This window comes from Falco punctatus (genome assembly GCF_963210335.1).
Source record: "Falco punctatus genome assembly, chromosome: Z".
In the NCBI taxonomy this organism is placed as follows: Eukaryota; Metazoa; Chordata; class Aves; order Falconiformes; family Falconidae; genus Falco; species Falco punctatus.
Window position 1 is genome coordinate 39,682,412 of NC_137586.1, and position 13,202 is coordinate 39,695,613.

Genomic DNA, 13,202 nt, shown 5'->3' on the forward strand with positions numbered 1-13,202 from the left:
ACGCTGGTAGTAACAAAGTCACAAATTTGTAATGCATACTTACATATGTTAAATATGCATTAACTGTTCCTGGTGATGGCATTTAGACCCTTTTTTTTTGCACAAAAAAGAAACAACAGGCATAAGGGTAATAACTGCTGGGTACTTTGACCCCATGTGGAAACTCACTGACAGAAGTCACAAGTTCTTGTTTCAGCAAACTACTACAGCTGGTTTACCTCTTCCCTTTTATGACAAGACTGTATTTATTCTAGACTTTCATGTAGGTTTCCAAGTGGCAATACAACAGTCACATAATATTGAATTTAGACCAATTACGCAAAGAGGCTTTATTCTAGAGAAACAGGAAGTTGTTATATGTATGCAAGAAATAACTATGCTCAAAGATTCAATTTCTGTATCTTTTCACAAGTAAATCTGCTCAATTAAAAAAAATATTTATTTGTACAATCTATACGCAACATCTATACGCAAGGACCTTAGATGTCAAATCAGGTCTTCCGAACAGTTGTTTACCACTTCTGACTGCGTAGTTTCTCATATAAACTCAACCTTTTAGATCTCTGTCCTTTCAAAATTCATACTTTTAAGTTGTTCTTCAAGCACATCAGAATCCTCATCACTGTCTGTACTACTGAAGTTTGTACCAAAATCCAGCTCATTGTCCAATCCACTGCTCTCCTGGCCACTTTTCATAGTCACACTCTCAGTTCTGTCTTTTCCTTTATCAATCCTGCAGAAAGCAAGAGGATGTTATCATCAACTGCTTCTAGAATTTATTTTTCTTTTAAACAAGAAAGAGATTGAGAGTAGAATATTCTATTAAGGATATATAAGAAAGATATAAAAGACAGTAAAGGAAAGAGTCTGTGAAGAAAAAGAAACATATATGACAGTTTGGCCAATGACACAACTGCTGGCCAGTTGTCATGAACTAGTAAATTAATACAGAATACCCAATAAAGAGAGAACTTTATTAAAATAATTAAAAAACCAAAAGCCTGCTAAATAGACAATGGCAACTGTGCTCAGTGTATCAGCCCTTTTTTTAGTTTTTCTGTTCATTAGTAACTGAATCATCAAATGACAGGCAAAATGCAAACAGTAACTTGGCTTATGCATATTTTATGGTGTTCTATGCTGAAAACTATTTTGAAGTGCTTTGTTCCTAAGGAAAATAGGCAATTTACCATTTAGTATTAAAATAAAGTGTCTTACACAAGTAAGACTTATTTTGGCCCAGCCCCAATAACATCAATAGGTATTTCACTCCCAGTTTTCAGCAGAAGAAAGTGAGGGTAATGACTCCAGCTGATTTCTATCAGGATTATTCAGAATATGGGATGAAGTATCACAGCCTCTTGGCAGTTTCCAAACAAGCTTTAATAAAGGGGAAGTGCAGTACTGAAACTATGTAACCTATGAGTTACTTACGGAATTACTATTTCTTCTTCTTTTCCACATTTAGCACAAATTTCTAGTTTACTCGCACACGGTCGACAAATAATATGGTAAGGATCTTTTACAGTCTTCTGGAGGCACTTCACACTGTGAACAAAAACAAAACATGATTAAAAAAGTATTTGTGGAAACTTATTAAACATTCTGTGTTCAAAGACAACAGACATACTCTTCAAAAGAGGAACAACATGTTATGGGCCAGTCTCACATGAAACAATCTGTGTTTTAACAAGCAGCACTATCAAAATCATTGCCTGCCTTCCCTCCCCTTTAACTTTTGAAGAATTATTAAAACAAGAACTTAAGAAGAAATATAAAATCAAGAATTCTTCTATTCACAGTGACAAAAGAAACCCTTCCACCCATTTCAGTAGGTAGTTTTAGTTTAAAAGCTACATAACTTCTTCTGGTTTAAGAATAAAAGAAAATAAGAATATAGTATAAAAAGGCACATGCATTTTACAAATTAAAAGCTTTCAATTCAAACACTATGTCGTCTTCCTCTAGAACTTCTCATGACTACAAACAGAGCCTTTGCTTTCTATGAACATAAGCCTGCATAGAAATGTATTCTGAACAAACCCAAGCTAATTACATAGAGGTTTTTGCCTGTTCTTTTTCAAAATATGACAAAACTCTGTAGATTAAGTCATTTCTAAAATGCTATGGCTTAACATTCAACTGACATTCTAAAGCCTTGTATTTTTGGAGAACAGAACCTGGAACTATATATCCCATGTAATGCAGCTGCCCTAAAAGTCACTCTTTCTCGGTTCCTCAGGCCCTAGAAGTCCTTGTCAGGAAAGATTTAGCATACAGTTCTGAGCGGTGGATTTGCAGACATGGCTAAAACAGGCTGAAGAAAATTATCCAGGTGATTTTGCATGCCTTATAAGGACAGATGCACTAACTAGCATCTAGTGAAACAGAATTTTTACTTGCTTTCTCAAATCCCGTTCCTAAGCACTAATGCCTTCTCCTTATTATCTTCATCTAGACTCTGCTGAGCTTTCATTAAGATGTGATTTTACAGCCCCTTAAGGAATCAGATAGGTACAAAAACTGCTGTAGGACACATTTGACAAAAGCAAAGTCTGAACTGCCTAGTGTTTCTGGTCTTCTCCCTCCCCCAGGAAAACCTACAGGTATATGTCAATGGAAATAGTTTGGGGTTTTGATTTTTTTTTTTTTCTTTCTTCTATGCTCAGTCGAATTAATATAAAAAAAAACATCTACAGCTCTTCCTACCAAACAGGGGCACTATCAAGGCAATGTGGATAGACTTTTTTTTAAATAGTTTAATTTTTAATAATTAAATGCTTGAAATAAAAGCAAAGTAAGGATAACTCGTGGTGGTACTTACAATCCTAGTTCTGAAGATGTTAAAAACCTAAAAATAAGCTGAGGTACAGAAAAGTTCTCCATTCTCACTGTCTGTGAAGAATTAATTTTTTTCCATGGAGTCACATTTTTAATGTCTATAATGTGTTTACTTCACCTAGAAGCTTCACCCACTGAAAATCTTTATAGTCCTGTCCTTTTAGAACAGCAGCCCACTCGGCCATTGTACTTCTGTAGGCTGAACTAGAAACCACCACTTGTAGAGCTACAATGGTCTGCAGCCCAATTTACTTGTTCAAAAATATGACAGAAAACATCACCTATTCTGTCATAAGCAGCTGCCCTACAATGCCACTTTCCCTATTTCCAGTGCTCCTCTGATTTACATGCTTTTTTCCTTTCAGATTAAGCAGAGAAGAGGCAAAAGAACCTGATCCACTACCACACGATTTGTTACAGATCATTACTTTTAAACAGGATGCTCACAGTCATTTGAAAAGAAGTTAAAAAAGACAAATCCCAACTTTATCTGTGGTGAACAGAACCCAGAATGTTTACGCGCAGAACCAGTAAGACTTATATGTAATCAAAAAAAAATTTTTTACATGAAAGGGTCAAGTTGTTTACTCAAACCAAAATACTTGTTGCGTATCATTTTACCTATGAAAAAGTAAAACTTCTCACAAGTAGGGGATAATATCAAGAAATATTCCTTCCCTTTTAACCTACTGAAAATCAAAATATAATACACTATCATTCAGGGAACTGCACACATACAACCTCTTCAAGCAGTTTGTAGAGTATTTCAGAAGTATCTAAGTGAGAAGACACAAACACAGAGCAAACTACTCTGACAAAGCTGGCTGAATTATACACAGCAGCCCAGTTACAGTTTCAAAGTTTCACTGTTGAAACACTGGCTGCCTCTGCTGCCACAGAGGTAAGGAACTCCACAGCTGAGCAAGTAAGGAGGAAGTAAGACAGTATCCACTTCAAAACATTAACCCATCACAAACCTATATATTATTTTAAGATATTTATCACCTTTGTTATGTACTTATCAAAAAATACCTAATACAGAACTGTATGCAAATAATGCTAAACATTTAATACTCAGGATTACAGTTTAATACACAAAATGAGAGAACATGCCAAGAGGTAATGAAATGCATGTACTGTAAACTTTTTTTATTAATTGAACCCTCAGTAATGCTGAGAACAGTGTTGCTGATGAATTTTGATATGACACAAAACTAAAGCCTTCCTCTCCTCATTTCTCTACTAGATAGCCTTTGTGAACTACAAAAGTTAAGAAATGTGCACATTCCTCTAATATTGACTTGCAACAAGGCCTTAGAAAATAGTGTCACAACTGGTTTGGGTTTGACTTTTTGTTCAGGAGAACACACTGCTGGTTTGGAAACAGATGTCCACAGTTCAAGCATTTTAACAGCAAAGAGGGAAGCAGTTGCTTTTCCATTGTATTTTTTTTTTAAAGTTTAAAAGACTAATGAATTAGAAAAATAACACTACAAATATATTGTCATTGCCAACTCCAAATTTTAAAATGTCATATACTAGCAGCTACCGCTCATGAATTTCCAAAACTAAAATATTTTCCAAAGTTCACAAATGACACTATCAGTGATTAAGACAAAATACCTTGACTCACCATTTTTTAGGCTTTGACAGTAATTTGTACTTGCTGAATTTTACTCGCCACTCCAAGACACCTTTGCAATGCTGGCACACTCCATCATGAAGCTTAGCATTTATTTTCTGAATAAATAAATAAAAAAATAAAATAAGAATACTTTAATGATTTCCTACTTTTATGAGTATTACCTTGGTAGAAAGCATTTCCACCCATCATGTGATTAATACAGTATTTAGCACGATGTTTGTTTGATAGAACATTAGCATTTCATATACATTTATTAACGATTTTCTTCAGCGGAAATAGTGCTGAGGTAGTCTTCTGCCTCAAGGTGGTCTTCATGATTACTATTATTATCATAATCATCATAATTTAACATTGTTAATAGTACTACTTATTTACGTTATTATATTGTTGATAATAGATTATATACTATAGACATTTCATTATTATTTTTTCATCTCTAGAGATTTTACAAAACAGATTTAAGTAGAAATAAGCCCTGAAATACGCAGTTTTCATCGAAAGAAGACATTGCAAAACAACATTTAACTCATTATTGCTCAGGCTACTATTACACTACATACTTTAAGTAGTCTCAGGATTTTTTCTCAGGTCACAAAGAAGTAGAATCCACACATTATTTGCAGTCACATCATTCAATGTCTCTTTTATCATAAACTTCCTTTATGAAAAAGTAACACATTTCTGCTCTCAATTATCTAAGATAAAATCCTTAAAATAGTCTTTGAAACTATAGTATATTTTCAAGAAATGCAAAGTTTCCCTTACGATCTTCTACAACATTTTGTGTTTAGTTTGCTTAGAAATACAAAATCTCAACAGGCCAGTACTATCTGCACAAGAGAAGTTATTCTGAGATGGGAAGCAGTAACAAACCACACTGTTGCCTAAAATAATCAACAACATATACTTGTACATTCAGCTTACTTCTCTTTTCTTCTCTTTATAAAAAACGCCAGCAGTAACTTTATCAATCACACAATTGTGCATATTCATCCGGAACGTCAAAAACAGAAATTTCATTATTAAAGAAAATACATACAGCCAAAAAAATTCTATTGTGCCTTTTTTTAAAGACAGCTTAAAAATGGCTCCTGTACCAAAAGACACATATATTTCCTAGAATACCTACAAGTTCATTGGAATAGGTTCTGCATTAATTGGAATTAGAGTTTATGTTATTTTTTTACAAATAAACTGAAAAGTTATTCTATGCATGCAGGAGCTTCTGAGACAATTTCCTGTTTGTATAACCCAGAAGAGCTTCTTACTACTCCACAAAGTTTTACTTCAATACATTAGATAAAAGAACAAGCCTAGCTTTAAAAATGCATTATCTTACTCTGTTTATTTATTCTGAAAAATGTATGCGGCAGAGCAAATGCTGCTTATAAGTTACACTATATTATAGGACTTGGTTTCCATTGTTTTCATTTCTACTGAACTTCAACCATTCAGTATTTTTCCCATGATGAGGTTAACTGAAGGTGTGGTGCAATAAGACAGTAAACTTCTTTCCAAACGAAACAAGGTTTTGCAGAATGCTTGAATACTGAAAGCTGTGGTTCTGATGTCAGCCATGCATTATGAATTAAATTTTCCAGGAAACACAGACATTTGGCTAATGTGGAAACTTTCTGAGAGAAGAAAACAATTGGTAAGTTCTCAGCAGGTATCTGCTAAAGGGCTGGTAATTCAAACTACTGGCAGCACTGACTGTTCATTCTTTCAAAATTCATGCTATTTGAAGATAAGCCTGCTTTTCAGTGCTTGACTAGCACAAAGTAAGGCTCCAAGCATATAGTCTGAATAGGCTTCTAATCACCAGCAGATTAGCCTAAACTTCCCAGTTCTTCCTCTCACTCTCCTGATGTACATTAATTAGTAATGCAGGAGGGGAGAAAGACACAAACACTGTAATTTGTATTCCCGGGTATTCTTTCCTGTTATCAACCATTTCTAGTACCCCTAAGGTAGAACCCAATAAATGTCAAAAGACTGCAACAGTTCAAGCTGAAAACAGCTGGTTTTCTTTCTAAAGGGAGTCAGCTTGCTTGCTGAAAACTACCTTGTTCCCCATAATATGTCCTGACATGATAGCTGGGGACAGGCTCAGCAATGCGTAATGCACTTGGAATGCAAGAGGCCACATTCAGGGCTGCATGTGGCATAAACAGTGCAGAAGAACAAAATAGGAACTACATTCGCCCCTCACCTGAGGGAAATCCAGAGTTTGTCAAACAGGCAGCCTATTACAAATTCTGCTAAATATTTGCCATGGAACAAGGAAATATGCATAATCATTATTAATGGAGCTTCTTCCCCATCCCAATATGCTTATCACCTGGCTCCAGAATAGACAACAATCATATGGTGATGAATTTCTTTTTTTATTTATTTCTGTCAGACAAACTAAAATGAAGGCCATTCCAAATGCCAAAGATGCCTTTTCATGTTACTCATAGTATAGGTCTTTGCATGAAAACAATCTCACAGCAAGGCCAAGGGACTAGTCATGTGGCATAAATTACTGGGACTTCCTTCACCTCTGCTTCAAATAACAAAGCCCTGCCATCTTATCTGATGCCCTCAACCTAAAGATTAGTCCTCCTCGATACTAAAACATTGTTTCACCACTGAACAAGGTCTTTAGAAGACAAGTAACACCCAAGAATCTCTAAAGTAAGGGAAAAGAAAGTTACTGTAATTCAGTTGTGTAGCAACAATCACATTATCCACATAAAGGTAACAAATCTCTATTAGAGCTCGTCTTTGTATTTGATTACTTCTTGAACTGTTCTGTTTTCTTGGTATGATCAGCAACACTTCAAATATCCAGTGCAAAGATAGAGAACATCAACCAAAATGCCGCCTAAGAGTCTTTTCACACCAAATTACATTGTAGCTATTAACATCACATTTACACCTAACTGAAGTTACTGATCCAGGCATAAAGAAGCCTGGACTTTTCAACTTTGTCACCTGCAGGACAACAAATCTTACCCAGCAACTCAAAGAAACCTCATGGTATCTGCTCAGAAGGTAACAACTGGAAGAGGACAGCTTTTAAGATCTAATTTTCTCCTTCTAACAGGCACACATACAGCACAGTCTCTTCCTCCCCTTCAGCAATTTCCTGATGTTGGCACTTCAGGTATGGGGTGGTGTAGTTAATCATTGGCTCAGCACACTGAATATGAGACAGACTATGACTCTACAATCCATTTACCAGGCTGTTGATTTAGAACATCAATAGAGAATGATGGATTGATGTAAAGCAGGCAAGCAGGGAGATTTACAAGTTTAACCTTGCCTTGTGTTCGCCTTCTAAGTTTATCCTGCTCAAAAAAAGAAATGCCTGCTATTTAAATGTTTCTATTACTAAACCAAGTTGATAATTTACTGTGGTTTTCTACACTGATTTCAACATTTCCTCTGTCAAAAAAAAGTTTCATATCATTCTCAAAAGCAGCGCACACTTGAAGAAGCAAAGAAAGCTGTCCCTAATTAAAGATCTGGATAAGCTTTTTTATTATTATTATTATTATTTTATTATTATTATTTTTGAAATCACCAAAGAACACAAGAGAGTAAGTTGTCCTAACAGACTGGAAGAGAAGAAACTTTCCCAGTGTTCCTATTCCCAGTCAGAATGGGGAAGTTACTAGTTAAATCAAAGAAATCACTCTGTTGCTTACTTTTCCAATTAATATTCACTTCTTTGTAAGTTTTGTATATTGTTTAAACTCTCATATATTTCTATTTTCTTCCTTTTGCCCATTTAATAGCTTGTTTTCCTTTAAGGGTACACAAAAACTCCAACAACCCCCACAAAGACAAGAACAAAGCTTGTCAACTTCATTATTCCTTTCCAACTTTTCTACCCAGTTTTTACGCAGTTAGTTAGCTCTCATATGCAAAGAGGTAACAGTGCTTACGGTTTGAAATGGATTTCTTGGTGCAAGAAGTACTACAGCCTGTTCCTGTCACAGCAGTTTTCTCTGTGTTTTTTTTTTTTTTAAGCATACTTCCCTGTTTCAGTCAATAGCTCTTTCCTCTTTTCTTTTGCCATACTTCCCTCTAAGAATAAGTGCAACTCATTCTTACAGTATGTCTATATATTCTCCAGAGAAATTGCAGTTATGCAATACAGACATACACAGTCTTAAAGTATACAGTCAGGAAATATTCCATGTGCATATTATATACACACTGTCAGGTCAACTGCATTAATGAAACAGCATTTGCTGTATGCTCACATAACCCAATATTTAATCATTTAACAACCCGCCAAAAACAGTTCAGAACGTATTAAAGTAAACAAATGCACCTACACCTACTAGCTTGGCACACAGAATAATCCCTGGCTTAAGTTAGTATTAAAGCACTCACAAGCAAGATGTAATGATGGGGTTTCAAAGAAGCTTCACTGTTTGGAAGTTTCTAATTATGTGTGAACCTATGGGCATTTTGATTTACTCTATTGAAATCAGACTCCTACTACTGAGCACACATCAGCAGTCTGTTCTGCTGTAAACGAATGCAATGTCAATGCCATCCATGAACTTCCTTGTTAGAAGCACAGTTGGTACTGCTTCAGTCAACAAGGCTGAATGCAGCATTTCTGAGTAACTACATTTCATAGCCTTAAATCAAAGAGCTAAACTTGCTCACATATTATTAGCAGTATCACTTTAAGTTCCATTTCCTACACAGATATTTTCTCATCTCTTTTTAGAAACAAGTACATTTAACATTTTAATCAAAGCCTTGAAGTCATCCTTTCATCCATACCAGTCACTTAAGGCCCTTTCATGTTTTATTGCTGTGGACTTTAAAACACATGAAATCTAAAGTTTTCTCTAAGCCAAATTCCAAATGGCCATCTTGGAGATTAAGATGTTTGGCCTTTTTCAGATCAGTCACATGGATCTGAAAACATGCAAGTAACCAGCAAGAGAATGTACACACTTGGAAGAACCAACAGCCAACTCCCATCTGCTTCCCCACAAAGAACTGAAAACACACATACACCCTCGGTCTCCCTCCCCACCACCCTGTCCCCGCCAAGCTAGGTTAGAGTCCAGAACGTGGACTTATGCCTGCTCTTCTCCATACATGAAGGGCTACAGCCCAGACCTGAATGCACATCTGAACCCAGAGTAAGAAGTGTGGCTGGAGAATGGAGTTAAGCCTACCAAGGTACTCTCAGCAAGGACAGAAACCAAACTCCACTACTGTTATCTGTTTTATTCCCCTCTGAGCTTCAAATCATTATCACAGACTCTTAAACTCTGTATTCACCTGTTCTGTTCCTACTGCCTTCCCATAGTCTTGACCAGCATCTCCACCAAAACAAGTTATTTATCCATACAGCCAGCTGAATAAGTAGCTGACATCAACACTATGGTAAAGCTGAGGTTCAGAGTTAATAACCTCTGAAATTTATGGAAATGTGGATTATCATCTGGGGTGTACTTAATGAGAGGAAAGAAATGGAGAAACAGATCAGTAATTTGGGTGCAAATATGAATCACTCTGTGGTTTACCATCTTATTACAATGAAGTTCTACATGTTCTCACTGAATAGTATTTGCTTTCATCTCTAGAAATACTCCAGCTTCCATGCTGACTTACGTAATGTACTTTACTTAAAATGCATATTCATATAACATAATGTATATTCCTCAGTTCAGTGCTGCAAACAGCTGTTCTGGAATATGCTATGTAAAGCAAGCACTCATAAACAAATTCTAAGATTCAATAACTAACACCACAGCGTGTCTTGCCCTGTCCTGGCTCTTCCTTCTTCCATTCATTCTAGTATGCAAGCTCTTCCAGCACTGTTGTAGGCAGTTACCCAAATACAGAACAGAGGCAGTGTACTCTGCTGAAAGGGTGTTTCGCTTCAACTAGCTTAACCCAGAAAATGTTGTAGTAAAGACCAATCATCTGAGGAAAGACAGATGGATCTTTCAGCATGTTCTGTAAGTAATCAGCTCCATGGTCTTTAAGATTAGAAAATGGATACCAAGGTCACTGTCAGACAGAAAGCATGATACCTTTTAAAAAAATGCAAAAACAACTGGATAATGACTGCGGCAGAGAAAAGTCAAAACACTGTTAGATCAATTTCCTCTGCAGATACTGTTTCACTGAGACAAGCAGAAATAACACTGAAAATAACCACCTCAATGCCAGCCACAGTACAACAGGAAGCTACTGTAGTTAATATTCAGCATTGTTAATTCAGCACACAAATGCAGCAGGATACCAAATTTAAGCTGAAAGGCATTCTGCAGCCTTTCAAGATAGTATTGCATCGGACAGTGTATAACAGTAGTCAAATATAGGCCAAATACCTTACAAAAAAAAAAATTTAGCAGTGATTTCGAGGACATCAACCCCCTTTCAGCAGCTCTGAGCATTCTTCTGGTCTAATGAGCTAGTGAAAGGTGGAAAGAAAGAATGCCCTACTCCCTGTGATCAAATTGCTACTATTTCTTCTTTCCCTCAACACACCTCAAACGTGGTGCGTCTGATCACAAGACAGAGATGCAAAACTGTCAGCATTCAGCATAGTCTGAATCTAAACTATGACATTAATCACCACTTAATCTTTGTTAGTTTAACTTTTCTAAATTTCCCAAATAGCAAAATTAGGCCTAGTCATCATTATAAAGACCCCTGTGTATCCCTTAGCACTTGAATTCATACATGATGGCACACCAAAATAAAAATGCATCCTTTCCCTTTACCACACACTGTCTAACCCCGTAGTAAGAAGCACCTTCTTCAAGAACCTTTTAACTTGTGTTCAGCCATCTCCATGAACTGGCAGGCACAGAGAGAAGAGAAAACAGAAAGAAAAATGACACAGTCCCATATCTCAGCTAATACCCACAGTGAATCCTGGCAACATTCAAAAGCTTTTAAAAAAATATTTGAGTGTATCATACTGTTTAGCCAGTTCTATATGATATAAAATATTAAAAAGGGAAGAAAAACAGACGTGGGTATTAAAGTGATTACTTCAGTTACAAAACTGATGTCAGAATTCAGTTTCTCTTTGAAGACTTTTCAGATAGATCAACTCTCTAGGATATTTTTGTGTATATATGTGTGTAGAAGTCAGACAGGAAAATACTCTCCTATCAGTGATCATGCAGTGACTCACACAATAACAGTGGCATGGCTTAGAGCCCTGGGAAAGCAGCCTATTCAACTTGCAGAACCAGTCCTACATCATCTTAAAAAAAAGGAAACAAGCAAACAAACAAAAACACACAACATCCCCCCAGTTCTCCCCCTCCTCTCAGTTCCTTCTGACAACACAGTCAGGTTCAATTAAAGGGAAACTGACACAACAGCAATAGCACCAGACAAGCCTCTTCTGGAACGCCTACCTTGTGTTTTGTTTTATTCACCTCTCTCAGTTTAGCTTGTAAGAGAAAACATCCCACTTCCGTGTTGTTACTGCTGAGGCACACTGCTTGGTCTTCATCCTCTTCTGCACTGCTATTATGTTTTCTGCACTGCTATTATGTTATCACAACTACAAGCATAGAGCATCTTCCAAGAATATGTTGTAAACCATTTCCTTCTTGCTTAGAAACAAAAGAACCCCACCCCAAAAATGGTCTTTTGTAACAATACTGCAAAAATATGATAATGTGTGTAGCAAAAGCACTGATAAAATGGGTGAAGACACTGTTCTGTGCAACTACTCAGAAATGCCTGTATGATCTCTTCAAAGCCTTAAAGCAAACATCTCTTTTTAAAGTTGTCTCAAAAGCTGCAAAGTGAAATTTGCTATTTCCATAGATGATGGGGGGAGTTGTTCAAATTAAATTCTCAGAACGTTAAGGTGCCTGAAGCAAGGCCACGCAGTCACCGACTTTGAGAAGACCCAATGCCTCCCAGCAAGTCGCATGGGCAACACCGCAGGGAACGTTTATTTATTGCACTAACTCCACAAAAGTGAATGCTTTGTTTCAGTCTTCCTCTTAATAATTCTCTGGCTTAACAAGGGCCTTTCACACTATAGATGATTCAAGTATCACACAACATATTTCCTCACACAACAGCCTCGGACGCGGGGCCAGGTGACTACTGCCTGAAACGGCGAATCACGCCCTTAATACCCCAGTGCACCCTTTGGACAGAGCTGGGCCAAAGGCTTCTCCGCCGCCAAAATGAAGTTCTCCCGGCTTCCACTGCGGAATGACTCCGTTCGCGGTCCCCAAGCTCTTCCAGACCTTCTAGCTGACGGCTGCGCAGGGACAGCCCATCGCTTCAGCAGCACCCGCGCAGCCAGCAGAGGCACCTGTCTACACGCTCGGCACCCGTGGGCGCCAAAGGCCTTCGGCCGCCTCACGGGGGCTCGCCCCTGCCGCCGCCACTCGCCAGGCGGGCCAGGCCCGGCGCTCTGCCGGCGGCGGGGGGGAGGGGGCGGGGCCGCCCCACCGCCTACCTTGCGTCGCGCGCTCTTGTCGTACTTGTCGTTCCTGAAGGCGCGCGCGTTCTGGTAGCGCTGGGGCCGCGTGCGCGACACGTTCCCCCTCTCCGAGCTCATCCCGCGGGAGGCCGCCGCCGCCGGCGACACCTGCCCCGGAACCGCTCCGCGCCCTTCCGCGGCCCCGCCGCCGGCCCCGGGCCAATGACGAGCGGCGGGGTAACGTCCCCGCCCGTGGCGGTTCGCTGCCTCTCCGCTGCCTCC

General features: G+C 38.1%; 1 protein-coding gene across 1 annotated transcript; it reads right to left on the reverse strand.

The window, feature by feature from the left end:
• Window positions 1-213: 213 nt before the first annotated feature.
• On the reverse strand, window positions 214-13,189 carry LOC308057129 (uncharacterized protein C9orf85 homolog). The gene is made up of 4 exons (XM_080373370.1): window positions 12,957-13,189; window positions 4,475-4,581; window positions 1,435-1,548; window positions 214-733 (listed from the first exon to the last, which is right to left on the reverse strand). Exons 1-4 carry the CDS (start codon window positions 13,056-13,058, stop codon window positions 556-558), a joined length of 501 nt encoding a protein of 166 aa, XP_080229496.1. The 5' UTR covers window positions 13,059-13,189; the 3' UTR covers window positions 214-555.
• Between the last annotated feature and the right edge of the window lie 13 nt (window positions 13,190-13,202).